The sequence below is a fragment of the Camelus bactrianus genome, chromosome 11 (assembly GCF_048773025.1).
Source record: "Camelus bactrianus isolate YW-2024 breed Bactrian camel chromosome 11, ASM4877302v1, whole genome shotgun sequence".
Classification (NCBI taxonomy): Eukaryota; Metazoa; Chordata; class Mammalia; order Artiodactyla; family Camelidae; genus Camelus; species Camelus bactrianus.
Window position 1 is genome coordinate 73,725,566 of NC_133549.1, and position 26,820 is coordinate 73,752,385.

At 40.6% G+C, this 26,820-nt stretch overlaps 1 protein-coding gene and 1 long non-coding RNA gene across 3 annotated transcripts in view; one reads left to right on the forward strand and one right to left on the reverse strand.

Annotated features, from left to right (window-relative positions):
- Positions 1-3,498: 3,498 nt before the first annotated feature.
- Positions 3,499-10,711, reverse strand: TMEM254 (transmembrane protein 254). 2 transcript variants are annotated; one of them, XM_010963114.3, is made up of 4 exons: positions 10,579-10,711; positions 8,694-8,797; positions 8,455-8,514; positions 3,499-4,815 (listed from the first exon to the last, which is right to left on the reverse strand). In XM_010963114.3, exons 1-4 carry the CDS (start codon positions 10,666-10,668, stop codon positions 4,695-4,697), a joined length of 375 nt encoding a protein of 124 aa, XP_010961416.1. In that variant the 5' UTR covers positions 10,669-10,711; the 3' UTR covers positions 3,499-4,694. The 2 variants fall into 2 exon arrangements, with proteins under 2 accessions (XP_010961416.1, XP_010961415.1); XM_010963113.3 differs by lacking the exon at positions 10,579-10,711 and adding an exon at positions 10,196-10,449.
- Positions 10,586-26,820, forward strand: part of LOC123619191 (uncharacterized) — a 55,077-nt gene continuing 38,842 nt past the window's right edge. Inside the window, exons 1-2 of the long non-coding RNA XR_006727734.2 lie at positions 10,586-10,722; positions 12,735-12,834. This is a non-coding gene — a long non-coding RNA (uncharacterized LOC123619191). The remainder of the gene's footprint in view (positions 10,723-12,734; positions 12,835-26,820) is intronic.

Consider the following 26,820-nt stretch of genomic DNA (forward strand, 5'->3'; position numbering starts at 1 on the left):
TTTTTTAAAGGATGGTTGACTTACAATATTTTATTAGCTTCAAATGTACAACATAGTCATTTAATATTTTTATAGGTTATATTCCATACAAAGTTATTGTGAAATATTGATTATATTTCCTGGGCTGTGCATCCTAGTCGCACTTATTTTATACCTAGAAGTTTGTGCTTAATCCTCTTTACCTATTTTGCCCCTCCCCCCAACCCTCTCCCCTCTGGTAACCCCTAGTTTGTTCTCTGTGTCTGTGGGTCTATTTCTGTGTTATATTTGTTCATTTTGTTTCATTTTTTTGGATCCCACATATAAATGAAAATACAGTTCCCACCTTAATATGGTGCAGATGACATTATTCTCATATGTATTAGAGGAAAATATAATGAGCAAACCAACTAAGCCTGGCATTTCATAGTTATTCTTGCTTAGGAAGATTTTTTAGAAAGTGAATTCAGGTGTAGTGTAGGCAGGATTAAAGTTGTGAGCGTGGTCCCTACCGGCCCGAGGTTTGGGGAACACTTCCCTACTTTATACATAGATGCCACTCCTTTCTTTCATTTACAGCAGTGTCAAGGTTTCAATTTTAGTGACAGTTTTTACTGAGTTAATTTTTACTTACCAAGAACATCCAGTTCAATATGTTGGGACAAGGAAAAAGTAAAAGTTCTTTCATGGATATTTCCCTGAAGAGCATGAGTATGTCAGAGGCATTTCCACTAATCCATCTTTATGACTTACTACAGACAGAAATGAGGCAAATGGGATACTCAATCATACTGAGAAAGTTTGAGAGCCATTTTAAAATGTTTGTTGATAGAAATTGCAAGAACAGTACTTTGGCCTCCCATCCAAGGACTAACGAGGCCCGACCTGGCTTAGCTTCTGAGATCAGACGAGATCGCGTTCAGGGTGGTATGGCCGTAGACAGCAAGAACGCTATTTTGGATAGGATTTTCAAGTGTCCACTGTGGAATCAGACTGTAGATCTTCATAAAGAGATATATGAAATGATAATCACACACTTTCATTGTCCAACCCTGAGAAAAAGGGGACTGTAATTTCCAATCTGATGTGGACAGGGAGCATTGCAGAGAGAAGTCTCAGACTTACAAATATGTTACTCAGCTGCCCTAGTTTTTTTTTTTTTTTTTTTTGTCTATGCTAATAAGAGAGGGAGGGGAAAATGATATTTCATCTGAAGTTGCTCAAGTAGGAGCTTTAGTTAACAAGGTTCCAGCAAGGACCCCAGGCAATGTGACTGCATTCTGTGCTCTAACCTCAAAGGCAGGTTCTCCAGTGCCTCTTCTGTGTTTTCAGACCTTCCATGTAAACACGGACAGGCTTCCAGACGGCAAGCTGTTTTTGCTGAAGAACCTCTTCACACATCTGGAGTATAACCTCTTAAACTCAAAGACTTGTTTTAAAACCATGGCTTAGAAAACATGCTTGGATTTGAAGTGCATGGAGTCATAACCATGTTGAATGTAGGAAATAGTTTTAGTTTATAAATCTGGCTTGTTGATAAGGAAATCTGAGTTGTGAGGTCATTCGTTTTGTTTCCTGCCTACCCCCGCCCCCCCAGTTGGCCCTTTCTTTTTTGTTCTTCCAAACTATAACAACAAGATGCCTCTAGCCTTTTCTCATCCAAACGCACCATAAAGAGGTTTCGCCCACGTCACCCACTATGACTGCAAAGCAAGGCCAAGATGTCTCTATGTTTGCTTCCTAGGCTGACTCCTAGCTCCTGGGCTGTGGGGGAGGGGAGATCCAGTTAGTCTGGCCTCTGTGTGTTACTTCACCACCTGCAGCTCATGGGTCTAGAAAATGAATGACCCGCATCATTTGCTGAGACCCTTTTTTGCTCTAAGCCATGATAATACCCCAAATAAGATTACAGATTTTATTACTTTTGGCATTTAAAAAAAAGTCAGAGGACTCCTTCACTTGCTGCAGAGGCTGTATCAAAGGCTGAATAAAATGTAATAGAAATAAAAGGAGGCCAGTCCTACAACGAAAGGAGACCCTCATATCTACCCACAACTCGGTTGGTGCATGTGGAGGAGTTAAGTTGTGGGCAGCTCTATAAACATGAGGAGTGAATGTCCCACAGGTAGGGCATTCTGCATTTTTTTATCAGTGAAAAAAGAAAAAAAAAAAAAAAAACCCTGGTAGATAACTCCCTGTACAAAGAGTTCCATAATAGTCTATTTGAGAAAGAGTAGAATCATATATGTGACAATATATCAAAACTGACACACCAAAAAAAAAAAAAAAGCATTTGATTGGAGACACAGTTCATAGCATTTTATTCAAGTTAATCCATTCAGTAATCTGCCCTATTATCCTTGTCACCATTAATAACCCCTTTGTCACAAGAGAAACAGAGGGAAAGAGTGAGATTTATTTGTAGAAGTTGATCTCCACCAAAAACAATCAGTAGTCCATTATCTTTCATGGTTGTGCTTTTACACACATAAATATTTACCTAAAACAAATCACCTGACCTCTTGTATCACTGGGGGAAAATAAGCGCTAGTCCCTAGTGAAAAAGCAGCTGGTCCTCCAGGAAAGGAGCCCTAAAGGCTCCTAGAGGTGACGGTCAGGGACCCTTCTGCCTCAATCAGTCAGTAGTAAGGAGTAACAACCAGGTGAGTGGGAGATGTCGTAACCAGCTGGAGAACTCATGGGCTAGGATCTCTAGAACAGGCATGGCTGAGCGAGTCAGAGCTGGAAGGAGCATCTGCGGAGACTGGAGAAAGTGACCAAGAATAGGAGAGTGAAAAAGATACAGGTTTCCCATCAGGGACCACAGAAAGATGGTAGTGCCAGTCACGGGCAGGCCTGCACTTTTCTCTGAGACAAGGGTGTACGGAATGGGTTCTGCAGTTTTCACATAAAAATTGGAATGATGTTGAACAAGTGCAGAGTGAAATTAGAATTTCCCTCCTTTGTTCAGTAAACACTGATAGAACACCTGTGTGCGAGGCAGTGGGCAGGGGCTAGAGGAAAAAGGAAGCTGTCTAAGATGTGGTCCTGACTTGAAGGTGGCCGTCAGCCTGTTCACACTACAGAGCCCTGGGTTGGAAGGGCCGAGTGGAGGGAAGAGTCACTCCTGGCTGACAGGTGCAGAGAAGGCACTCCCCAGTCCTCGCCTCTTGGTTCCCAGTGCATCCTCTGTGCCTCAGTGTCACTGCTCGGCCTGCCGTGTGCTCGTCTTTCTTATCTTTCTCTGTAGTGGGAGAGATGGAAGCCTGAGAGGGGAAGACCCTGTCCCACAGGTGTCTAACGGATGTGGGTGGAATTGATGTGTTATGAAAGTGTCACTCTATCTTGGTCCAGATGGGTGATACACATTTTGGGAAGGGAGAGCTAATAGGATGGCGGTGGTGAGGGTAAGGGGTCTTACTCAGAAGGTGGGAGCAAAGGTGTCCTAATAGTAAACTTTGTATGTGGCTTTGTTACGGAAATGACAGGCCAGCCAAGAAACAAGCACCACTCGGAGGGTTGGAGTACTCAGATTTATTACGCCGGCGGGCTCAGAGGGGCTTCTGCTCCGAAGCTCTGAGCACCTCCAAGACGTGCACATGAGGTTTTATAGGGTTAATTACAAGTATGGGGCTATTAGCCAATAAGGTTCAAACAACAAAAAGCAAGGAATCAGTACACTGGAGCTTATCAATTTGGAACAGATCACGTTACTGACACTTGTTGAGCTTGGATTTACGAGTTAGCTTGTTAGCCCAGTAAACTGACACTAAACTTCAGATTTATGAGTTAGCCCAGCAGAACTTAGATCAGTAAACCGACACTTATCACACTTAGATTTGTGACTTAGCTCGTTAGCCCAGCTGGGCTTTTCCTTCACAGCTTAAACCAGGTGACAGGGAGAAAACCAACACAGCCAGGGACCTCAGGAGGTAGCTGGAAACCCCCTGCCAAGTAAGTTAGTCTGCAGAACTGGAAAGCTCAAACCTTGTCCTTATCTACTCAAGCTTAACCAGAGCAGATGAAAGAATAATGAATCACTAGAGGGTCTTAGCTTTCTAGAAAGTGGAAAGATCAAGTAAACACAGCACCACCCAAAAAAGGTAAGGATGAATGTCAATGTGTAGAGAAAGCTTTTGAGTATCTTTTTCTTTTTTGTTTTTCCCTAGAAACTTTATATGCTATATATTTACTTTTTAATTGAAGCACAGTTGATTTACAACATTGTATTAGTTTCAGGGGTACTGTGAATGAAAAATATTGCAAACCGTTATCAGTAAACAAAGAATGCTGAAACCATCAAGTCACCCCCCCCCCCCCAGTGAAGACAAGCCTGCAGCCCAGCCTCTGCAGCCACTCACAATGGTGCACTCTGAGCAGACTCAGAATAATAAAGGACAAAATAATGGCCCTAGATAGCTAGATGCTTGTCAAAGGAATGAATTCAGTGAGCCCAATGTTTGCTTCCTCCCATACATAGAAAAGCACTAAATTCTTTAACTTGAGATGCCTGGTTTTCTTTAGCTAGTAAGTAAGCTTTTATTGTTCCAACTGCCTGGTCTTTGTTGTAAAGCTCCTATACATCCTAGCTCCTCCCCTACCTCTTTGGAGCAGTCCCTCAGAGCCATCTGAGAGGCTGTCATCCCAGCTCGAGTCCTCCCGCCAAATGAAACATAACTCTCAACTCTCATTTATTTCAGTCGACAATATCTTCTTTAAGTTTGCTTTTGGTGTCTTGGCCTATAAGCAATCAAGTAGTTGAGAGATGCTATCCCAAAGAGGAACGTCTGTAGGAACCAGAGTAGTTGAGTCCAGCTATTCGTGATGCCTTTAGACCTAAAAAAGGAAAAATGTATCCACCAGAATTTTAATGTTATGGTTTCATAGGAGTTATTGTCTTCTAGTTTTTTTAAAATATGTATTCCTCCTATCTACTTTCATTGGGTTTATTTTGCCCTTTTCCTCCAGTTTCTTAACTTGAATGTTCGTGCACTGATTTTCATTTTTCTTGTGCATTTAGGATAGTACACTCTTCCGTGAGAAGCAGTCTGCTAACTGCCTAGGGCATGGCATTATGAAACTGTTTCTCATGTGATTCTGATGAGCAGATAGGGTTAGAAAGCACTGGGAGGGCTTCAGAGCAAGTGTGTTGAAAGACTGGCCAACTACCAGCTGTGACCTTGGGCAGGCCACTCCCTCCCTCTCAGATTCTGTCTCCAGGAAGGATAGTATTTATGTCACCAAGTTTCAAGATGACTTTTGAGATAAGTTGCACAAAGCGGTTAGTAAAGGGCCAGGCACATGGTGACAATAAATACCTGTCTGAGCAACCAATTCACATGAAACTGCTTAGAACCGAGCTCAGAAGGAAATGGCCAAATTGAAGTGAATGGCTTGCTACAGTTTCACCTGTATATAAATAAGTCTCACATGGATGATTTTTAATTTAAAACAAAATTTAAAAATAATTTATGTAAAAACGATCCAACTTTCTACAATGACAGGATAAAGGAGAAAAATGGTACCATCATCTCAATAAATGCAGAAGCATTTGATAAATTTTAACATCCATTCTTAACGTAAGTTCTCAGTCAGCTTATTAAGAGAATGGAACTCCCTTATTCTGGTAGAGAAGGTCTCTACAGCTCTAGAAAAAACGTGATGCGGAATGTTGAAAGCTTTCCCTTTGATCAGGAACAAGGCCAGTCAGCACTTCAGCGGACACTGTACCAGAGGTACTAGCCAGTGCAATAAGAGAAAAAACATAAATAGAAGGTATACCGAATTGAAAGGAAGAAATAAAACTGTCTTTATTTCTAGAGACAACTGTGTACCTAGAAAATGGAAAAGAATCTTTTAAATTATTAATGGTAAACTATTAGATGAACAGATGAACCGTTGGAACTAAAAAATGAATTTATCAAGGTCACTGGATATGAGGGCAATAGACAAAAACTGACTATATTCATACATTCTACCACTAAACAATAAAAAATAGAAATATGTATCAGTCGGCCAGGATGCATGAGAAATTTACGTTCATGCAGTATTACTTATAAAAAAAACCCTGAAGACTTAAAAGTCCGTCAGAAGGAGGATGTTAAATATATTAAGATACAGCCATGTAATAGAATACTATGCACTAATAAAATGAACGAGGTGAATTTATAGGTATAGACGTGGAGAAATAGGCATATATGACAATAGAAAAAAGTTACAGAAGTGTTTATATCTATACGTATGTGTGTATATATATGGTGGCTATAAAGTTGACATACAGTCCAGTCTTAGCTCTGATTAAGCGGAATTCATCAAATTCCTTTTCACTGCTGGATAGTGAGATTTGGGGAAGCTATGAATGTTCTACGTGTCTTCAAGTACTGATTCGTTCACTGAAATGTATTCATTCATTCATAAGTTAAAAGGAATATTCATTCTGATTTATAGTCACCAATGATACATGGCAACCTGTTAGACTGTAAAGAAATGCGTTCAAGAACACAATAGTGACCAAACTTCTCTGGGCCTATCCTCCCTCTGCCCTTCAAAGAACTGGATAGCAGGATGTTCAATTTGAGTCTTTGTTTTCTTTAGAGGCTCCAAATGCCAGTAACAAACTAGGCGTGAAGTACTCCCAACACTGGAAGTGCAAGGGCTGGACCACACACCTCCAAGCTAAGCTCTCGCCGAGAGGCTGAAGAGGCCGTGAGAAAGAGGTACTAGTGCTCCTGGCTTTCCTGCCACAAGTCAAGCCCAAAGGACAGCTTCAAGGGAACCACTTGCAGAGCTTGACAAAGCGTCCCCTGGAATTTGGGTGAGGGTTAATATCTGATTCAAAAGACTGGTAGAGCTTGCTTGATAAGATACATGGCTGGACTGGGAACTGCATGCAGTTGCAGATAAATTTATCCCCTTGGAGGGATAAGGAAGAGGTTTTCATGAGCTATACAAGATCTTGTGAAAGGGTGCTGGCATGGGTGGGCTTAAAAAGGAACCCACGCCAGAGGCCTAAGTGAAGAGTAGAAGAGAGCTCCGTAAAAGGGGACACCCCCCCACACCCCCCAACCATCATAGATCCTAAGAGGAGACAGCAAGCAGCATGCTGATGGCAGCGTCTGAAGGAGCCATCAAGAGAACTGAAGAGGGAGACTCCTTAGTGATGAGTGGTTTCTCAGAAATCCACCAGGCCCCCCCCCCCCTTTGGAGAGAAAAGTCAACACTGGGTATGCAACTTCCACAGCACCCAGCTGCCTGATCACCCGGCACACCGTGCCCTGCTTCCCCGAACTACTCCCACCACCCCAAGGCCACAAGCAGCTGCCGCTAGTGAACAGGGAAAAAAGTTGGAATGAGAGCGAGGACATCCGTGACACTCTCTTCCCCACAGCAGGCTGCTGAGCCCCGGCCAGCGGAAAACGGACAATCTGAATTAGATAAATGTTCATGTTTTTTAAAAAAACAGGCTGGGCTTGACTCGATAACATCAGATAGTGACTGGGAAATCTATGGAACTGCTTCAGATTTCATCCAGGGTTGGGGTGGGAGGCAGTAATCCACAGGGTGAGATTACTTGGAGAGGAGTGATAAAGAATAAAGTTGCCTTCTGATTTTCTCCTAGAAGGTCCAGCTTGTTTAATAAACCAGAAGACAGAGCAACATAATCTATTTAAATCAGTTAGCAGTTGTCTGGCATAGTGTGCACCCAATAAATATTAATTACTTTTATTATTAAAGCATATTTAAGTAGTTTTTTTTTCTACTTTTAGAAGTAATACAACAAAAGCAGAGGTGATAATTCATCTTGACCAGAAAAAAAAAAATCAACTGCAAAGCAATCTGGCATTACTATAACCATCTCTTTCATTACCCCATACTTTCTGTGCATGCTGACAAAAAGTATAAATGTAAAGACAAGTTTTTTAGTCCTCTCGTGTTGTATTACCCTACACTGGAATCTGCTGAGTAGGGTCTAGTTGAGAGGTTTTTAGCCCGCCTTACATCCCAGAATTATCTGTAGAACTTGAAAAAATGACATATTCCCAGGTCTGAAGCAAAGCCCACCAGATTAGGATCTCTGGTTCTGGAAACCAGATGTGTCAACGTTGAAAAAGCTCTTCAGGTGACTCGGTTGTGAAAGTAGGTTAATAATGGCTCTTTCTTCAAACTATAAGGCTGCCTCCTAACCTTTTCTTCTAGTTGGGACTAACAGAGAATTTTGAAAAGAAGAAGAAAAATCATCTAAAATGAAATGACTTAAAAAAAAAAATGACTGGTTAACACAATGAGATGAATCCACTCATTAATGATTTACTGAGTATTCCCTCTGAGTACTGAGCTAGGCTACGCGTTAGGTGTGGGGATTCACCTCTACCCTGACAGTGTTCTCAGCCTACAAGCGCATGGATTACTTAAATGTGGCTCAGCTTATATTAGATACCAAGAGAAAAGTGACAAAGATCTATTAAAAACACTTACTTGCACAACACAATGGCATACAAGGACTCTCCCAAGTGAATCAGCCAGGCAAGCCAATACCTGAAACAAGAGTCAGCCTGGTTTAGGGTGATGGTTATCTACTGATGAAATCTAATACAGAAACCTTCAAAAGAAAGGCGATTTCCTGTGACCCAGCACCACTCTTAGAAGGCAACCGCAGGCCTTCCTGGTCTGCAGTGAGACTGGGGCTGCAGGGTCCATATCCCACTTCTCCTTACCCTTTGTGCAGCAGCGTGTGATGATGGTCCACCAAGTACTGAGTGAAGGAACCCAGGGGCCCGAGGCTCTGGTAAGGAATGCTCTCAGGCCAGAAGACAGCACCCTGAAAGAGAACCAGAAACACAGCAGGATTGTTAGGTCATTTAAATCAGCCCATGTCTATGTTTGAGAAGAGGCTATGAAATCACTCTGATTCTACAAGAACAAGTGAAACGGACCAAAGAAAACAGGCTGTTCTAGTGGGAGCTTTATGCTGGGGAAACTGTGGTTATCGGACTTAGTGACCAGGTTGCCTGACTTCTGTGCTTAGTGAATTCCACCCCAAACATTATTTTATGCGAGTTATTAATACATTTTGAGGGTTTATGTGCCCTGGCTAACTTCTTTTCTGCAGAAACTATGGTTTGAGCCAAACCCCTATTTAATTTAGAATCCCTTTCTCTTCTTTCTTGTTTTTGACCTCTAAAACTGGGACTGATCCACTGCACAGTTGGAAAACAAGTGAGATGAGGTTTGTGAAGTGCCAAGAGGACCTACTTAATTCTATAAGGTTTTTGTAATCTTATCAACTTTCCCTCAGTCTCTGTGTTGTAACCTATGCCAGCTTAAGCTTTGCCAAGAATCAAGTGCCAATGTGTCCCACATTTATTGTCCCATTCACAACTCAGCCAAGGGCAGTACTACCTTTCCCACTAATGTTGTTACACATCTGAAATTTAAACAAAGCATAAAATATGACTGCATTCTCCAAAACAAAGGGGAATGGAAGGGGCAGCATCTGCCAGGTCCACAATATCCCAAACTGAAGGCCCCAAGGTTTTCCTACATCTATATTCTGACTAGTCAGAGACAAAGAATTATAGAACAGAGATGTACCTTTGAACATGTTCAGTTCAACACCACCGGTTTAAATATGGGGAAATGAGGACAAAGTTGGTCAGATTTGACAGCAAACAACACTGTGGACATGAGAAACACGTTTCTAATCCCCTGTCTCCAGGATCTCCTGGGCAATATCCAAATAGCTTTGCTTTCCTTCAAAATTATAGCGATGGTTGGCAGAAATAATAAACAATCTATTGTAGAGATTCTCTGTCTTATGGATTCCACATCTATGCCATAACATGTATAAGCTCTCTATTCCTTCTTACCATTTAAATCCTACCCGTCCCTTAGGTTTATCCCCACTTTCCAAGCAATTCCAACTGCCTCAAATATTCTGCTTGCGAAGCCCTATCCTGACTTGGCAGGCCTAGGACAGTCTGTCAAATTGGACACCCTCTCCGTGGACACCCACTCAGGCTCAGCTGCTAAGTCCTAGTAACTGCTGGGGCACAAAGGCAGGAACATTCTCAGACAGAAACCTTATGAGCCCACCAAACGTCCGCTTACACCAGTAACCTAGGCAATCGCCCGGCGCGCATGCGCAAGGTTTCCGCCGCGCCCCTCGCGCTATGGGGACCTGGTGGCCCAAACACTACACCTTAGCACTACACCTTACCCCGAAATATCCCAGCGCCAGGACTGTGACCAGCGAGGGCAACGATCTGGCTGCACGAAAGTAAGAGGTAGCAGCCCCGCCTGTCTCCGACTTCGCAACCACCATTTTGAAAGATGTAGACACCTAGTCCTGGGGTGGGGAGCTGTTCCTGCTTTCACACAGGGAAAGCGTGGGTAGCCGGTTTCTCAGGATCTCCACACCCGCAAAGGCATGGCCAGACGAGTGCGCCTGCGTCTCCTTCCCGGTGTAGTTCCCGGGCTCTTGAGGCCTGGGAGCCACGACTACGCCTGCGCGACCTCTCCTCGCCTGCAGGTGTGGACCTTGCGGCTGAAAGGAGCGCTCCATCCCCTCGGCTGGCTGTAGACCTGGGGCACTGCCCTTACCGTGTAATAGACAACGGAAACAGTGATGACGGTGACCCAGAACGGACTGGCCTTCTGAAAGTACATCTCATCTCCTGCTGCTTTCCCCATCGCTGCAGCACTTCCTGGGTAGTGAGGCAGGCCCGCGATGGGAGCTGGAGGAAGGTAAGGCCGGGGGCGGGGCCGTGGCAAACGCTCCTCCCTTCTCTCGCTTAATTAAGGGAGGGGGAGGAGTCTGTGGGACAAACTGGAAAATGAAATGTCTTGGGCTCTCGCCTGGTGGAGTGGTCATCACCTTGCACAGGAGCCCCTCTCTGAGTGTCACTTTCCGGGCATTAAGATAATGGTGTTGTAATAAGTGGTGCCTTATGCCTCTGTGGACTGAAATAAATGCGCAGCCTAAAAATTGAGTTATGTTTTATTTGGCCGGAGGACTCGAGCTGGGATGACAACCCCTCAGATCGCTCTGAGGGACTGCTCCGAAGAGGTAGGGGAGGAGCTAGGATATATAGGAGCTTTACAACAAAGACCAGGTAGTTGGAACAATAAAATTTTTTTTTTACTTTTTTAATTGATTTATAATCATTTTACAATGTGTCAAATTCCAGTGTAGAGCACAATTTTTCAGGTATACATGAACATGTATATATTCATTGTCACATCTTTTTTTCTCTGTGAGAAAGATTACTTATTATCTAAAGAAAACCAGGCATCTCAAGTTAAAGAATTTAGTGCTTTTCTATGTATGGGAGGAAGCAAACATTTGGGCTCATTGAATTTATTCCTTTGACAAGCATCTAGCTATCTAGGGCCATTAGTTTGTCCTTTATTATTCTGAGTCTGCTCGGAGTGCACCATTGTGAGTAGCTGCAGAGGCTGGGCTGCAGGCCTGTCCTCACTGGGGGGTGGCGGCAGCTGCTGCTGACTTGGTTTCAGCATTCTTTGTTTACTGATATGGTTGCAGTATTTTCGTTCACACCTCTAACAACTGTGCATCTTCCTTTAGCTTTGCTATGCTCCGTGGGAAATGTGAAAAATTAATAAGAAGAAACCTCAATTAAATAGACTTGGGAGACTGGAAGGGGGAACTCCCACACCCTGTGAGGGTAGCAGAGGCCAATAGGGAGAAGACTTGCCTTCTTTCTTGGCAAAGACTCAGTCAAAGGGAACCCATGGACTTTTTGTTTACTTTAGCCCTCCTAACTTACTTTTCTTCTCCTTAAGAGTGTTCTCTTGGCAGATGGGGGGTGGAGGGGGTGGGGAATAGGGGTGGGGGGTGTAGGCGGGGCAGAGGGACTTGCATGTGACTCACCATGGTTGCAGACCCAGAATTGCAATTTCTTTGCTGATCCTGGAATAACCATTTTTCCTGGAGAAATATCTGGCAGTCTTTTGTTTCAGGTCAACAGAAATAATGCTCTTCCTCCTCATTAGTAAAGATGTAATAAACCATATGGCACAGCAGTTATGAGCAGGGGCTGTGGAACAGATGATCTGGACTTAAGTCCTGGCTCTGCCACTAAATTCTTCTGTAAGCTTAGTTACCTAACCCATCTGTGCCTTAATTTCTCTGTGATGTGGAGATATATTGGTTCCTACCTCAGAGCTTTTGTGTGGATTAAATGAGTTGGTTCTTACATTAAAGGGACTGTAAAACCAAGAATGTTGCCTACCATTCAGTTGCACAAGGATCAAGTCATTAGCCAGTGCAGTTGCTGACCTGCAGTATACCCTGAAAGTATGATTAAGAAATATCACAAGGTAATGATTAACCCCAACATTTTTGTTCTTCCCCTTAAAAAAACAAACAAACAAAAAAGCCCCTCACCGAAAAACCAAGTTGGAGTGGATCTGAGCCTTGTCTCCCACTCCCTTGCTTGGTGCCCTGCAGTAAACCCTTACTTTGCTGCAAACACTTGCTGCCAGAGTTTGGCTTTATTTGCTGCAGATACAACAGCCCTTGCTCGGTTATAAAATCACAGTTTAATTTGTGCTGCCTCCCTGGGCCATTCCCAGATGAAGTGTGTTTTACCACTTCAGTAATTCCTTTATCACATTTGTCCTACAAATAACAGGGTAATCTTCCTCAAGTACAGTTCTGATCAAGCCTTTACCTTACCAAAACTGTTCAAGAAATCCCCTAATTTTAAGCTATGTGTTTCTATATTTCTTTTCAGGTGTTAAATCTGCAGTGAGGAAGTTACTGGAAAAGTAACTCATGTTAGAAAAAAAGTTGTTGAAAAGGCAGAATGGCTTGGGTCAAAGGACTATTAGAAGGTAAGTTTTATTTATTTTTTACTTTAAACTTTTTTTTGAAGTATGGTCAGTTTACAGTGTTGTGTTAATTTCTGGTGTACAGCACGGTGACTCAGTTATACATACGTATATATTCATTTTCATATTCTTTTTCATTATGGGCTATTGCAAAGTATTCAATATAATTCCTTGTACTATTCAGTAGAACCTTGCTGTTTATTTATTTTATATATAATAGTTAGTATTTGCAAATCCTGAACTCCCAATTTATCCCTCCTCCCCTCCCTTCCCCCTCTGGTAACCACCAGTTTGTTTTCTATGTCTGTGAGTCTGCTTCTGCTTCAGATCAGTACATTTGTCTCATTTTTTTAGATTCTACATGTAAGTGATATCATACAGTATTTTTCTTTCTCTTTCTGGCTTACTTCATTTAGTATGACAATCTCCAGATCCATCCATGTTGCTGCAAATGGCATTATTTTATTCTTTTTTTAATGGTTGAGTAGTATTCCATTGTGTGTCTATGTGTGTGTGTATGCCACATCTTCTTTATCCATTTATCTGTCAATTGACATTTAGGTTGCTTCTCTGTCTTGGATATTGTAAATAGTGTTGCTATGAGGAAGGTAGGTTTTAGTTTCATATCTTCCACCATCATTCTCTGAGCCCAGCAAGTTACTGAAGTGTCCTGTGCCTCCCTCATTATGGAAGGGAAGAACAGTAGAGATCAATGGGTCTTACCATTAACCCCTCATGCACACAGAAGGAGTCCAGAAGACGGTACCAGGAGACCTTCACTCAGTTGTGAGTAGTTTATGTCAATCCACAGTCAACTGGAGATGTCAGCTGGAGATTCAGAAGGGCTTTCTCTCTTCTATCTGACTCACCCTCTCCCCGTGTGATGGGAGGGGCTCATTTCTTTATCTTCTAGGTATCCCATCTTGCTATCCCCTCTGCGTTGACAGAGAAATCTCTCATCCCTTTACACTTTATCTCTCTCTCCCATTTGGATGGATTAATGACCTAAACATTAAAAACAGTGAAGAAAATACTGGAGAAGAGTTGTACAATTTTAGAGAATGGGGAAAGAAACTTCTTAGCACAATATTAAAATTGTAAGTCAGAAAGACAGAGGGAAAGATCAGAACTTTAAGAGCATCTCAATTAAAGACTTAATTCTTATGAAAAGCACATAAATAAAGCTGAAATACATGGAAGAAGGAATTCTTCAATATACATATAGTAGGCAAATGAGTAAAGGACATGAATTGAAAATCCTTTAAAAAGAAAACTTGAATGGCCAAGAAACATGAAAAAAAAAATAATCAACCATAATGACAGTTTGGGATGTGCAAAATAAAGCAAAAATAAGATACTATCTTTTTTTCCAGTTAGTCTAGTCTACCAGGTATCAAGAACTTTAAAGAACGATAATAATTAAAAACATTTGGTATTTGACAGGCAAATCAAATAAATCAATGGAAAATGATACTCCAGAGATAGATCTGACATACACCCAAGCATTTATTTTATGATAAAGATCATGTGCAGACAGAAAAAATACTCTATTCTCCTCTTTCCTACTAGGTTCTTTGTCTGGTCTAATAATTAAATTGATGTAAAATAGATTGTCACTCATACCAGCTCCTGAGAGCTAAAGGGTCCTTGCCTTGACTTATCTCTGTGTGTGTTTGTAAAGCACCTGGTATTTGACAGAGATGTTCACAGCTGTGCTTTGAGAGATTATGCAGTGGTCAACTATTCTGAACTGGCTCTGACTTGATCACAAGATGGTGCCTGCACAGATGAGACCCAAAGTGCCTGAAAGTTACATTTGCTTCATTATCATTCTGGGATCTCTGCATTAAGGGGGGATTTGTACTCTGCCAGGCACAGTTCATGCCATGTGCAAAGACGCGTGGAAGACTGCATGCTCCAGCCACGCTGGGCTGCCGCTAGAAATCTCTGCCCCTTTCGTAGAGCCTTGCTGACATGTTGCCTGCTACCCCTAAAAATTCCCTTACTCCCCTCCCTTCAGGGAGAAGGTGTTTTTAGAGCATGAGCCCTCCCTTCTCCATTCCTCCATCAAGGAATAATGTTTCTGCTCTGCTAATCCAAACCTGGTTTGATTGGCATTTGCAACTCTGGACAAAGAAAGGACCCATTGAAGGGTCATAGACCCCTTGGGGATTGGTAACAAGATTAACAGGATGAGAAAGCAAAGAAAATTACATATATATAGGAGCCCCATAAAGATATGAGGACTCAAAGGGCAGCCAGGTAATTGAAGCTTACATAACACCTGGAGCTGAGGAAAGGGATGGGGGTTTGGGGATACAAAGGGGAGGAAAGCCGTTCAGTGGAAGGCAGAGGGGATGTCTGGAAAACAAAGATTGCCCTGTTATACAAATAGGTTTCTTAGGTAAACAAGTATCTCCAGTAATAGCTCTCTTCTGGTACAGGTCCCCGTGCCAATGTAGATTCAGGCAGTTGAGGGAGAGGAAAAGAGCTTTTTCTGAATCTTCTGAGTTTCTATTGCCTTTAGCACAAAATAGTCCTCATTCCAAGGTGGCGTATTTTAGGGTGACAAATTCTGCTCGCCTTCTGTAACATTTCAAACTAAGGAGGAGTGAAAGAACCATTTATTATTTTAGGATGATTGGCTGTCTATTTGGAAAAAAATGTTTTAAACTCTCCCCTCCCCCCAGTACAAATACACAAATAATGCAATATCATGCAGTACAGAGGTAATAGTCCCCCAGGCAAGCTCTGCTCAGATGGCTGTGGAGTAGGATGAGCGTATGCTGATACAGCAACCCTCCTACACTTTCCCAGGATCACGGCGGGGGGCAGAGTGTGTGCGGAGGAGAGCAATATAAACAAATTTATGGAAATTTGAATAGCATTCTGTGTCCAGGCAAGTAGGAGCAATTTGCTGTTCAAGAGGGAACAATGTGAAATTGAAAGAAGGGTAAAGCCAATCTAGTGACATGGAGTTGTGGTGAAGGAAAATGCAACGTTTATTGTGAAGGCACCAATACTAGGAGGGCGGGTGGCTCCTGCTCTAAAGCCCCAAATTCCTGGAAGGGTTTCAGCAAAGCATTTTTCAAGGCCAGGTGAGGGAGGGGAGGTTGCAGGGTCTGTGACCAGCTGGTGCACAGTTCTGTGGTGGTGAAGTCACAGGGTGGTGTCACAGGGGTTAACATTATCAGTCCTTAGGCTCCAGGAGGCCTGGGGGCTACGTGCTCATGGTCATCAAGTAGTTAACATCTTCCCTTTGGTGGTGTTGGGGGTTTTCACATCTGTAAAACAACTCAGGAAATGTTCATTAGATACTATTAGGTGCTTCAGAGAGGAGCTACAGCAGAAGATATGGGGTAAGGGTCTGCCCCAGGAAGGCCCCATAGGATCACAAGATGATCATTTTAGTCAGGTTGCCATGTCGATCAACTTGCTTTTGGTTACTTTCTTCTAAAGTCACCTGGCACTCTTCTTTGTAGCAGATGTATAGACCAGGAGGGTAGAGGGTATCTCAGTACCTGGACGTGGTCTAGCCTGGTTGGAGCTAAGAGTTTGCAGGAGGCCATGGAGTCTCAAAGGTGAGGCTGAGATAGAAGCAGTGTCGGGGTCACTCCCTGTTAAGCATTCTAGAAAGTTCTGACTTTTCCTTGCAGGTGATAATTGGTAGTTAAGAACTTTTAAAATTTCACCTGAATGTTGATTTTCCGAGAGTAGAAATGTGAAGGAAAAGCCAGGCTGGGCTAACTCGTAAATCTAAGTTAATAAGTGTCAGTTTGCTGATTCCCTGCTCATGTTTTGTTTTTTTTTTTTGCTAGCCAGCTGGATTTTCAGAGAGAGACATATCTGGCCTTGAAATGTTGGTTTGCTTCCTCCCTGCCTCTACTTTTGTGATAATGATGCTGCTAAAGCTGTTCCTTGCCTATTGGCCAAATACCCCAAGCTTGTACTTTACCCTATAAAACCTCATGCACTCGTCTTGGAGGTGCTCAGAGCTTCGGAGCAGAAGCCCCTCTGAGCCCGCCGGCGTAATAAATCTGGGTACTCCAACCCTCCGAGTGGCGCTTGTTTCTTGGCTGGCCTGTCGTTTCCGTAACAGAGACTGCATTCGTGCTGTTCGCAGCTGTAACATAGGGCTCAATACACAGGACCTGGTATACTTTGGGATCTTCCTATTATGAGATATTTTTAAAAAGTATAGAGGTCCCAGTAGATATCCCTTGAAGTGAAGGTTAATATAAAGAAACAAAGTAAAAGAGTTCAGGAATTTAAAAAAAAAGGTTGGCCAACAATGTTGGATGACTCAGGGCGGAGAAGTAACCATAAGGTTGGGGATTTGGGGGGGCTGATTTGTTGGCTTTTGCCAGTGATGCCTAAATGATAGAGGGAGAGCAGAGGCAGGACTGAATGGAGTTGAGAAAAAAAGTGTAAAGCAAGGAAGCGAAGGTGTCTGGTAAAGATGTTTTCTAGAAGCAGCTTCACGGAGGAGGCACACGAAAGGTCGCCGCCGAGTGTGAATCCAAAATACTGAGAAAAAAATAAAACCAAAAACAGCTGATCTGAACTTTGAGTTATTGGGGGGGGGGGGAAAGAAAGCCAGAGAAATCAAGTTAGGTCCAACCTTGTTTTGGTTTGCTCTGCTGTCTTGGTCTCCAGACTCCTCCAACACTTGCAGCAGAGGACCCAGCTATAGTCATAGCACACTGACGTGACCTCCCATGATTTCATCTGCCCATCAAGTCTGTTCCCTGTGCTTTTTCTTCACTTCGGTGAGGCATCAACTGCTGGAATCAAGTCAGAGCATGGGCTTTCCCTCCGCCTCCATCTCAGCTATTGACTTGCTAACTTAAAAGCCTTACTTTCACCTGTTTTTTGTTCCTCTAGGACTCTTCCTCTTAGAGTTTCACTTTAGCCAAATTAATGAGTATCTCTGTGCTTTGGTGTCCTCCTATGTATAATGGGTACAAGTACTGTATATCCACACAGGGCTGCTACGACATTTAAGTAACGTAATGTAGGAAAGATCTATTCTTTGGGCTTGCTGCATAAATGTGTAGCAATTTGTTGAAATAGAAAGGGGGAACCTGTGGATCCTTCTGAATTCAGATGAATAAATCTGAAACAGCTGTCAAGCATATGTTGTGTTTTCCATGCCTAGTGTATAAAATAACCTTCTGCACATTTGGGAAGAAAACCCCATTGGCTTGCAGTTTCTTCAGCTGTAAAATGGAGGGTTGGATTATCTCAAAGACTGTTTTAAGGATAAGATGAATTAGCAAATGATCTAGTGTCCATTAATCCTTACTCGATACTAGTCTCTGGCCTCTCTGCTTCCAATCTCAGTATCCCTTAGTCAATAACGTATCAGGAAATGTGGATCATCTGTGAGTCGACCAAAGCTGTCTTCACACGGTCTGTAGTCTGTAACATATTAGGGTGATAGTGACAAGCATAAGGTCTGAGGTAACATTGTCTTGGTCACAGGCTAAATCCGGTCTAAACCTCTCTGACCCCCAGTGTTCTCAAGTCTAAGTGCGGATAAAATAGTAGCTACTTTATAAGGGTATTTTGGGGGTTAAATAAGAAAATTAAATTCAGTTGGTCCTCCATGAACAGAAGCTGGGTTTTGAAAAGGTGGGTAAGGTGAAGTGATTAAGAGGCGTGTCTGGGGCGGAGCCATGTCTAGGGCGGGCACCTCCAGCCATGTCAGTGCTGCTCCAGGGCTCTCTGCTCATCACTTTATCACTCCATCACCCCGAAGGACCCTGGACCAGAGATTCATCGTGGCTTCCAATGGTGAGTTTCTTTGGTGGGAGGTAACCTACCTGAGGTACTAGTGTTTTGCAGGGGTCTGAGCTTTCATCTTTTAAAAGTGCAGGGACAAGGCAGCTATCTGCAAACCCAGCAGAAGCCTCAGAAAAAGCCAGCCCTGCTGATACCTTGACCTTGTACTTTTAACCTCCAGAACTGTGAGAAAATAAATTTTCTGGTTTTTTTTTTTTTTAAGTGCAGGGGTATAGGCTCTTGTTACTGTTGCAATCATCTGTGCTTGTTATACAGTGGAGTTGGGTTACAGCACATTCTAAGAGGCTGAGGTATTTAAAACTGAACTTTTAGTTATATTAAAAAGGATTTCTTGTCAATCATAGCTCAATAAAACGGAGAAAAAAGACAAAGTAGAACCAACCTAAATAAATATTCAATGGTATGGAGCTGGTTAAAAAAGATTTCTGTATTTTTAGAGATGTAATTTTTTTAGTTGAAGTATAGTTGATTTATGATGTCGTGTTTCTGATGTACAGTAAAGTGATTCAGTCGTATGTGTGTGTATATATATATACTTTTTCAGATTATTTTCCATTATAGGTTATTACAATATATGGTTCCCTGTGCTATACAGCAGGACCTTGTTGTTGACCTATAATATATTGAATATAGTTCCCTGTGTTATACAGCAGGATTTTGTTGTTTACCTATTATATATATAGTAGTTTGCATCTGCAAATCCTCAACAATTTATCCCCCATCTTGCCTTTCCTCTATGGTAACCATAAGTTTGTTTTCTGGCTGTGACTTTGTGTTTTGTAAAAGAGTTCATTTGTATCCTGCTTTTTCGATTCCACATGTAAGTGATATATGATATTTGTCTTTCTCTGTGGAAGTATTTTTGAGTGAAATGATATGTCTAGGGTTCACTTCAGAATTAGGGGAGCGTGGTTTTCAACGAGATGATTGGAATGAGTGGGTGGATGATGTGAAATTAGCCATGTGTTGCCATTTATCAGAGTTGAGTGATAGGATCATCAAGTTCATTATCTTCATCTTGTCTCTTAATTTCATGTTCGTTTAAAGGTTAACAGGATTAAAAAGTTAAAAAAAATTCCCCAAACCAAAAGAGCTATCACAGAATTGAAGTGCCCTGGGATTTTTTTTTCCTCTGGTTCACAAATGATTTTATATTCTGTGAAGTTCAGAGATAATCTAGAGCTTTTCAAGCCTGAGTCTCTATTCATATCATCTCAGTAAGGTGGAAAAAGAGCCAGGCTTCCCAAACCTGATCTGAAATAATCCCAAGGCAAAGATTAAGGAGAAAAATTTCCCTGGAATTTCCAAATTCAAACCACTTCATGAAGGGCTCCTCTTCACCTTGCAAGCAGAGTTTCAGATGTGGGGTCTCACAGTCTGCAGTGAGGGAATTGCCCAGTGAGAACAGCTGACAAGCTATAATAATATTCAGATACTTCAACTTGCTGGTGTGTGAAGATCAGATTAGTTACTATATGGGGAAAAAAATCCAGACAGTGGTCAAGGCATGTCTCAAACACAAATAATCGTAATTTCCTTCCCTTCCCCTTGAATGTGTCCTCAATGAAGATTAGGAAACGAGGACAGTAAGGAGTGATCTGTGCACAAACTGGAGGCTAAGGAACCTTCAGGGAATGTTGTTAATCTCGTCTGTGCTGAGCCCAATCCCACAATCAACAGAAAGGGTCAGAAGTTAATTAGGGAAGGAATCCCCAGTTTTGTAAAAATCCGTCTCTCTCTGGCAAACTTCTTCTGTCTTCTTGTGACTGTGAGCATGTCATCTCACCCCTTGGAGACAGAGTGCTCTCGCATAAATTGTTTGCTCCGAGTGTCACAATTACCTGTATAGGACCTATTCTGTTCCACTGGTCTATACGCCTGTCTTTATGCCAGCACCACTCTGTTCTGTTCTCTGTAGCTCTGTAGTATTTTGAAATCTAAAGTACAAGATCTCCAAATTCTTCTTTTTCAATGTTGTTTTGGTTACTCAGGGTCCTTGAGATTCCAAATGAATTTTAGGAGGAATTTTTCTATTTCTGTCAAAACTGCCACTGGGGTTTTGGTAGGGAGTGCATTAACTCTGTAGATCACTTCGGTAGTATGGACATCCTAATAGTATTTAGTCTTCCAGTCCACGAACATGGATATCTATATTTATTTCTGACTTTTTTGATTTCATTCAGCAGTGTTGTGTAATTTTTAAGCATAGGTCTTTTACCTCCTTGGTTAGGTTTATTCATACAATTGTATTCTTTTGATGCTATTATAAATGGGATTTTAAAAAAATTTCCCTTTTTGAATTGTTCATTGTTAGTGTATAAAAATAAAACTGATTTTTTTGTGTGTTGATTTTGTATCCTGTAACTTTGCCATTTTGCTGAATTTGTTAATTAGTTCTAATACTGTGTGTGTGTGTGTGTGTGTGTGTGTGAATAAAAGTGGTGAAAGCAGGCATCCTTGCCTTGTTCCTGGTCTTAGAGGAAAAGCTTTCAGTCTTTCACTGTTGACTATTATCTTTGTTGTGGGTTTTTCATATATTGCTTTTATTATGTGGGAGGAAGTTTCCTTCTGTCCCTAGTTTGTTGAGTGTTTTTTTTTTTTAATCATAAATTGAGTGTTGACATTTGTCAATTAATTTTTCTGCATCAGTGGAGATGATGATACCATTTTTGTTGACTCTGTTAATGTGGTATATTACACTTCTAGGGGGGCGGTATATGAAACTGTCCTTGCATTCCAGGTATAAATACCAGTTGGTCAGGATGTAAAAACCCTTGAAAGTGTTGTTGAATTTGGTTTCTATTAATCCTTGTAGTATTAAGGATTTTGCATTGCCTTTCATCAGGGGTATTGTTCTGTAGTTTTCTTGTATATGTGTATATAGAATATAAGTTTATCTATAAATTATTATTATTTTGTCTGGCTTTGGTATCAGAGTAATGTTGGCTTCATAAAATGAGTTTGGAAGTGTTCTCTGCTTAGAGGTTGAGAAGAATGGGTATTAATTCTTAAAATGTTTGGTAGAAATCTCCACCAGTGAAGCCATCAGGTACTGGGATTTTCTTTATTGGGAAGTTTTTTCTTTGTGTGTATATATATATATATATATTTTTTTTTTTTAATTGAAGTATAGTCAGTTTACAATCTTGTGTCAATTTCTGGTGTACAGCATAATACTTCAGTCACACATGAACATGCATATATTCATTTTCATATTTTTTACCATAAGTTACTACAAGATATTGAATATAGTTCTACAAGATACTGATATGAATATAGATATTTAATATAGTGCCATACAGTATAAATTTGTTGTTTATCAATTTTATATATAGTAGTTAGTATCTGCAAATCTCGAAACTCCCAATTTATCCTTTCCCATCTTCTTACCCGCCTGATTTCTATGTCTGAGGGTCTGTTTCTATTTTATAAATAGATTTGTCTTTTCTTTTTTTAAGATTCCACATTTAAGTGATATCATGGTATTTTTCTTTCTTTTTCTGGCTTACTTCACTTAGAATGATAATCTCCAGATATATCCATGTTGCTGCAAATAGCATTTCATTTTTTTATGGCTGAATATTATTCCATTGTATAAATATACCACAACTTCTTTATCCAGTCGTCTGTCAATGGATATTTAGGTTGTTTCAGTGTCTTGGCTATTGTAAATAGTGCTGCTATGAACATTGGGATGCATGTAGCTTTTTGAATTAAGGTTCCCTCTAGATACATGCCCAGGAGTAGGGTTGCTGGATCACATGGTAAGTCTATTTTTAGTTTTTTTGAGGAATCTCCATACTGTTTTCCACAATGGCTGCACCAAACTACATTCCCATCAGCAGTGTAGGAGGGTTCCCTTTTCTGCACACCCTCTCCAGCATTTATTGTTTGTGTGCTTTAAAAGAAAAAATTTTTTAAACTTGTTTAGGGGGGAGGTAATTAGGTTTATTTATTTAACTTTAATGGAGGTCCTGGGGATTGAACTCAGGTCCTCATGCATGCTAAGCATGCACTCTACCACTGAGCTATACCCTCCCCCCTGTTTGTGTACTTTTGAATGATGGCCATTCTGACTGGTGTGACGTAATACCTCATTGTAGTTTTGATTTGCATTTCTCTGCTATTAGCTATATTGAACATTTTTTTCATGTGCCTATTGGCCATTCATATGTCTTCATTGGAGAAATGTTTGTTTAGGTCTTCTGCCCATTTTGGACTGGGTTGTTTTGGGTTTTTTTTATTAAGTTGTATGAGCTGTTTATATATTCTGGAAATTAAGCCCTTATCAGTTTCATCTTTTGCAAATATTTTCTCCCATTCCATAGGTTGTCTTTTTGTTCTGTTAATGGTTTCCTTTGCTGTGCAAAAGCTTAAGTTTAATTAGGTCCCATTTGTTAATTTTGCTTTTATTTCTATTGCCTGGGTAGATTGCCCTAGGAGAACATTGCTGAGATTTATGTCAGATTATGTTTTGCCTATGTTTCCTAAGAGTTTTATATGCTTATATATTTAAATCTTTAAGCCATTTTGAGTTTATTTTTGTATATGGTGTGAGTGTTCTAGCTTCATTGATTTATATGCTGCTGTCCAGTTTTCCCAACACCATTTGCTGAAGAGACTGTCTTTACTCCATTGTATGTTCTTGCCTCCTTTGTCAAAGATTAATTGACCAAAAGTCTGTGGGTTTATTTCTGGGCTCTATTCTGTACCATTGATCCGTATGTCTGTTTTTGTACCAATACCGTGCTGTTTTGATGACTGTAGCTCTATAGTGGGAGTTTTTTGATTACTGACTCAGTCTCCTTACTTGTTGTGAATCTGTTCAGATTTTCTTTTCTTCATGATTCAGTCTTGGTAGGTTTATGTTTCCAGAAAAACTTTTCCATTCTTGTAGGTTATCCAATTGGTTGGTGTGCAGTTGTTCATAGCATTCACTTGTAATCATTTTTTTATTTCTATGACATTAACTGTAATGCTTTCATTTCTGATTTTTGTTTGAATCTTTTTTTAATCAATCTAGTCAAGGATTTGTCCATTTTTACCTTAGAAAAAATAACTACATTTAACATTTGAACAACACAAGTTTGAACTGTGTAGGTCCACTTATGTGTGGATTTTTTTTCAGTAAATATACAGTCCTCCGTATTTGTGGGCTTTGCATCATGTGAAACCCATGGATATATAGTGCTGACTTTTCTACACTATTTTATATTAGGGACTTGAACATCCTCAGATTTGGGTAAATGCATGGGCTTCCTGGAACCAAACCCCTGTGTATACTGAGGGAAGACTATATTAGTTTTGTTGATCTTTTTAGTTATTTTCAATTCTCTATTTTGCTTATCTCTCTCTGCTCTAATCTTTATATCCATTTATCTTCTAAGTTTAGGTTTAGTTTGTCCTTTTTCTAATCTCTTGGGCTATAAAGTTTCTTGTCTTAAGATTTTGATGGGGGTAGGTAATTCGCTTTGTTTATTCAATGTATTTTTTAATGAAGTTACTGGGGATTGAAAGATTTTTTAAAATGTACTCATTTACAACTAACAAACCTTTCTCTTAGTATTGTTCTCACTGTATCTCATAATTCTTACTCATTTCCATTTAACTCAAGGTATTTTCTAATTTCCCTTATAACTTCTTTGACCCATGTGACTTCTTTAAAAGTGTGTTCATTTCCACAGATTTGTGGATTTTCCAATTTTCCTTCTGTTATTGATTTCTAGTTTCATTCCATTGTGACTGGAAAATATACTTTGCTTGATTTTGGTAGTCTTGAATTTAAGATTTGTTTTGTGGCCTAACGTGATCTGCTGATATGCACTTGAGAAGAATGTTTATTTTTCTGTTAGATGGAGTGTTTTGTATATGTCTCATGTTCAGTTAGTCTATAGTGGTGTTCAAGTCTTGTATTTCCTTATTGATCTTCTGTGTGTATGTGTTTAATACATGATTGAAAGTGCGGCTTGTCTCCTAGTATTGTTGCTTATTTTGTTGTAGAAAAACGTGTTACAGCTCAGTTGTGACAGCAACCTGGATCCAAGCAGCACTCAGAGTTGGAGAACTCAGGTTTATTATGCCAGTGGGCCCAGAGGAGTTAACACTCCAATCTCTGGACCCCGTCTGTAGGTTTACACAGGCTTTTACAGGTTGCCAGTTTACACTTTGCAACATCATATGCAAATAAGGTATAACAAAAGTTGACTAATTAGGAACAAGCTTTGTAGAAATGGACCAATCAGCAGGGAGAGAAATAACCAATCAGGAGTGAGGGAATGGACCAATCAAGAGTGAAAGAACCAATCAGGAGTGAACTCCATGCAAATGAAGTACTACAAATGGACCAATCAGAAGTTAGGGAAATGGACCAATCAGGAGTGAAGGAAATAACCAATCAGGAGTGAGCTCAGGGAACCAATAGAATTTTAGGGGTAAGTTCCACTTTCCTAGAAGTAAGCCTTTTCAGAGGCAAAAAGTGAGCTAGAGCCTCTAGGCCAGGGAACCGGATGGTGCCAGCAGGATAGTAGTGGCCCTGCCTGGGGGTCCTGCTGGTCTTTTTTTATGGGGCTTGCCACCTCTATTTCTCCCTTTAGTTCTTGTCAATATTTGCTTTATGTATTTGGAAACTCTAAGATTTGGTGAATAAGTATTTAAAATTGTTATATCTCCTTGGTGAATTCAACCTTCTATCATTATATCATGTCCTTCTTTGTCTATTATAATAGTTTTTGACTCTATTGTAACAGTTTTTGACTTAAAGTATATTTTGTCGGAGTAGTATAGCCACCTTTGCTCTCTTTTGGTTACCATTTACATGGATCATCTTTTTCCATCTTTTTACTTTCAGCCTATGACTGTCCTTAGATATAAAGTGAGTCTCTTGTAGACAGCATATATATTTTTTTTAACCATGCATGTAAACTCAATTACCAAACTTTCCTACTGTTTTCAGTGCCGTTTATTTGATTGCTGTGTTGAAAGGTATGCTACACTTTATATATAATAAAATTATTCCAAAGTGGTTTTAACAATTGATGCTTGTTCTAGCCCTGATGCTGGTTTCCTATTTTCTTTAATCCTTATCATTTTTCCTCCCACTTCACCCTCAGACATTTACGTTTTTGGTTACCAAACAGATGTGAGCTGGTTTATTTTTATTTCTTCAATTACAAGGGAGGCTGAGCATTTTTTTTTTATCACTCTTTTCCTTTATAATGTGTAACTTTTTGTTAGACTAAAGAAATCCTTCACTATCCTGGATGTCGGAAACCTCATTTTCTCATCATAATTTTAAAGATAAGTCTTTAACTCATTATTAGTCCTATTATAAATAGGTATTAGGTAGGATCCCACTTTAAAAACGTCTCTTACAAATTGTCAGCCAGTGAAGTCTTATCTTTTTTAGATACTGCCAGTATTCCCCAATGCTTTTCTCTTTCCATTTGTATATTTTTCACGATCCCAAATTGAAGGTGGTAATCATAAAAGGAACAAAATGAAGATGAAAGGGAGAAAGGCATATGTTTACCAAGGACTGCATCCCCAATCAGACATTTGAAGAGAATCTCTGCTGTGGTTTTACTGCTCAGAAAGAACTGGCTGAACAAGTACACTGTGAAGTGTGTGTAGTTGATGTAAGTGAAAGAGTGAAAATTTTGCATTCGTATGTCTTTTTATAGACAATAGGGAAAATGTAAAGAATTAGAAAAGTTTAATAGCATTTTTATCACATAGAACAAAGTGTTGACATCCAGTCACTTTTCTTGTTCATCTCAATGTGGGTATAAATACGTTATGTATGGGTTTTATTAAAATAGACTATGTGAGGCAAATCTGGAAGCAGAAACCAGTTAAGAATCTGTTATAACTAACTGGGTTAGGGAAAGTCATGTTTTGGACTAGGGTGCTGGCTGTGGAAGTACAGGGAACTGGGAAGACCTTCATTATTCTGAAGGTGGAGCTGATATTTTGCTGATCTCTCCCTGCATATCCAATAAAGAGGGCTCCAAAATTTTGTCTTAAGCAAATGGAAGACTGGACTTACCTTTAAGATAAGGAGGCCTGGAGATGGAGTCATTTTATCCAGAGGCATTAGGAGTTTCACTCTGAACACACTAAGTTTAGTATACCAGTTAGATCTCCCAGAAGAACTAGAAAGTAAAGAGTTGGATACACAAGTCTGAA

Excerpts from the sequence above, each read along its gene's own strand:
- TMEM254 (XM_010963113.3), bottom strand. The coding sequence starts at position 10,300 with ATGGTGGTTGCGAAGTCGGAGACAGGCGGGGCTGCTACCTCTTACTTT. Across the intron at positions 8,798-10,195 it reads TGGCGCTGGGATATTTCGGG|GGTGCTGTCTTCTGGCCTGA; the intron begins GTAAGGTGTAGT and ends GTTCTCTTTCAG. Across the intron at positions 8,515-8,693 it reads CACACGCTGCTGCACAAAGG|GTATTGGCTTGCCTGGCTGA; the intron begins GTAAGGAGAAGT and ends CTCTTGTTTCAG.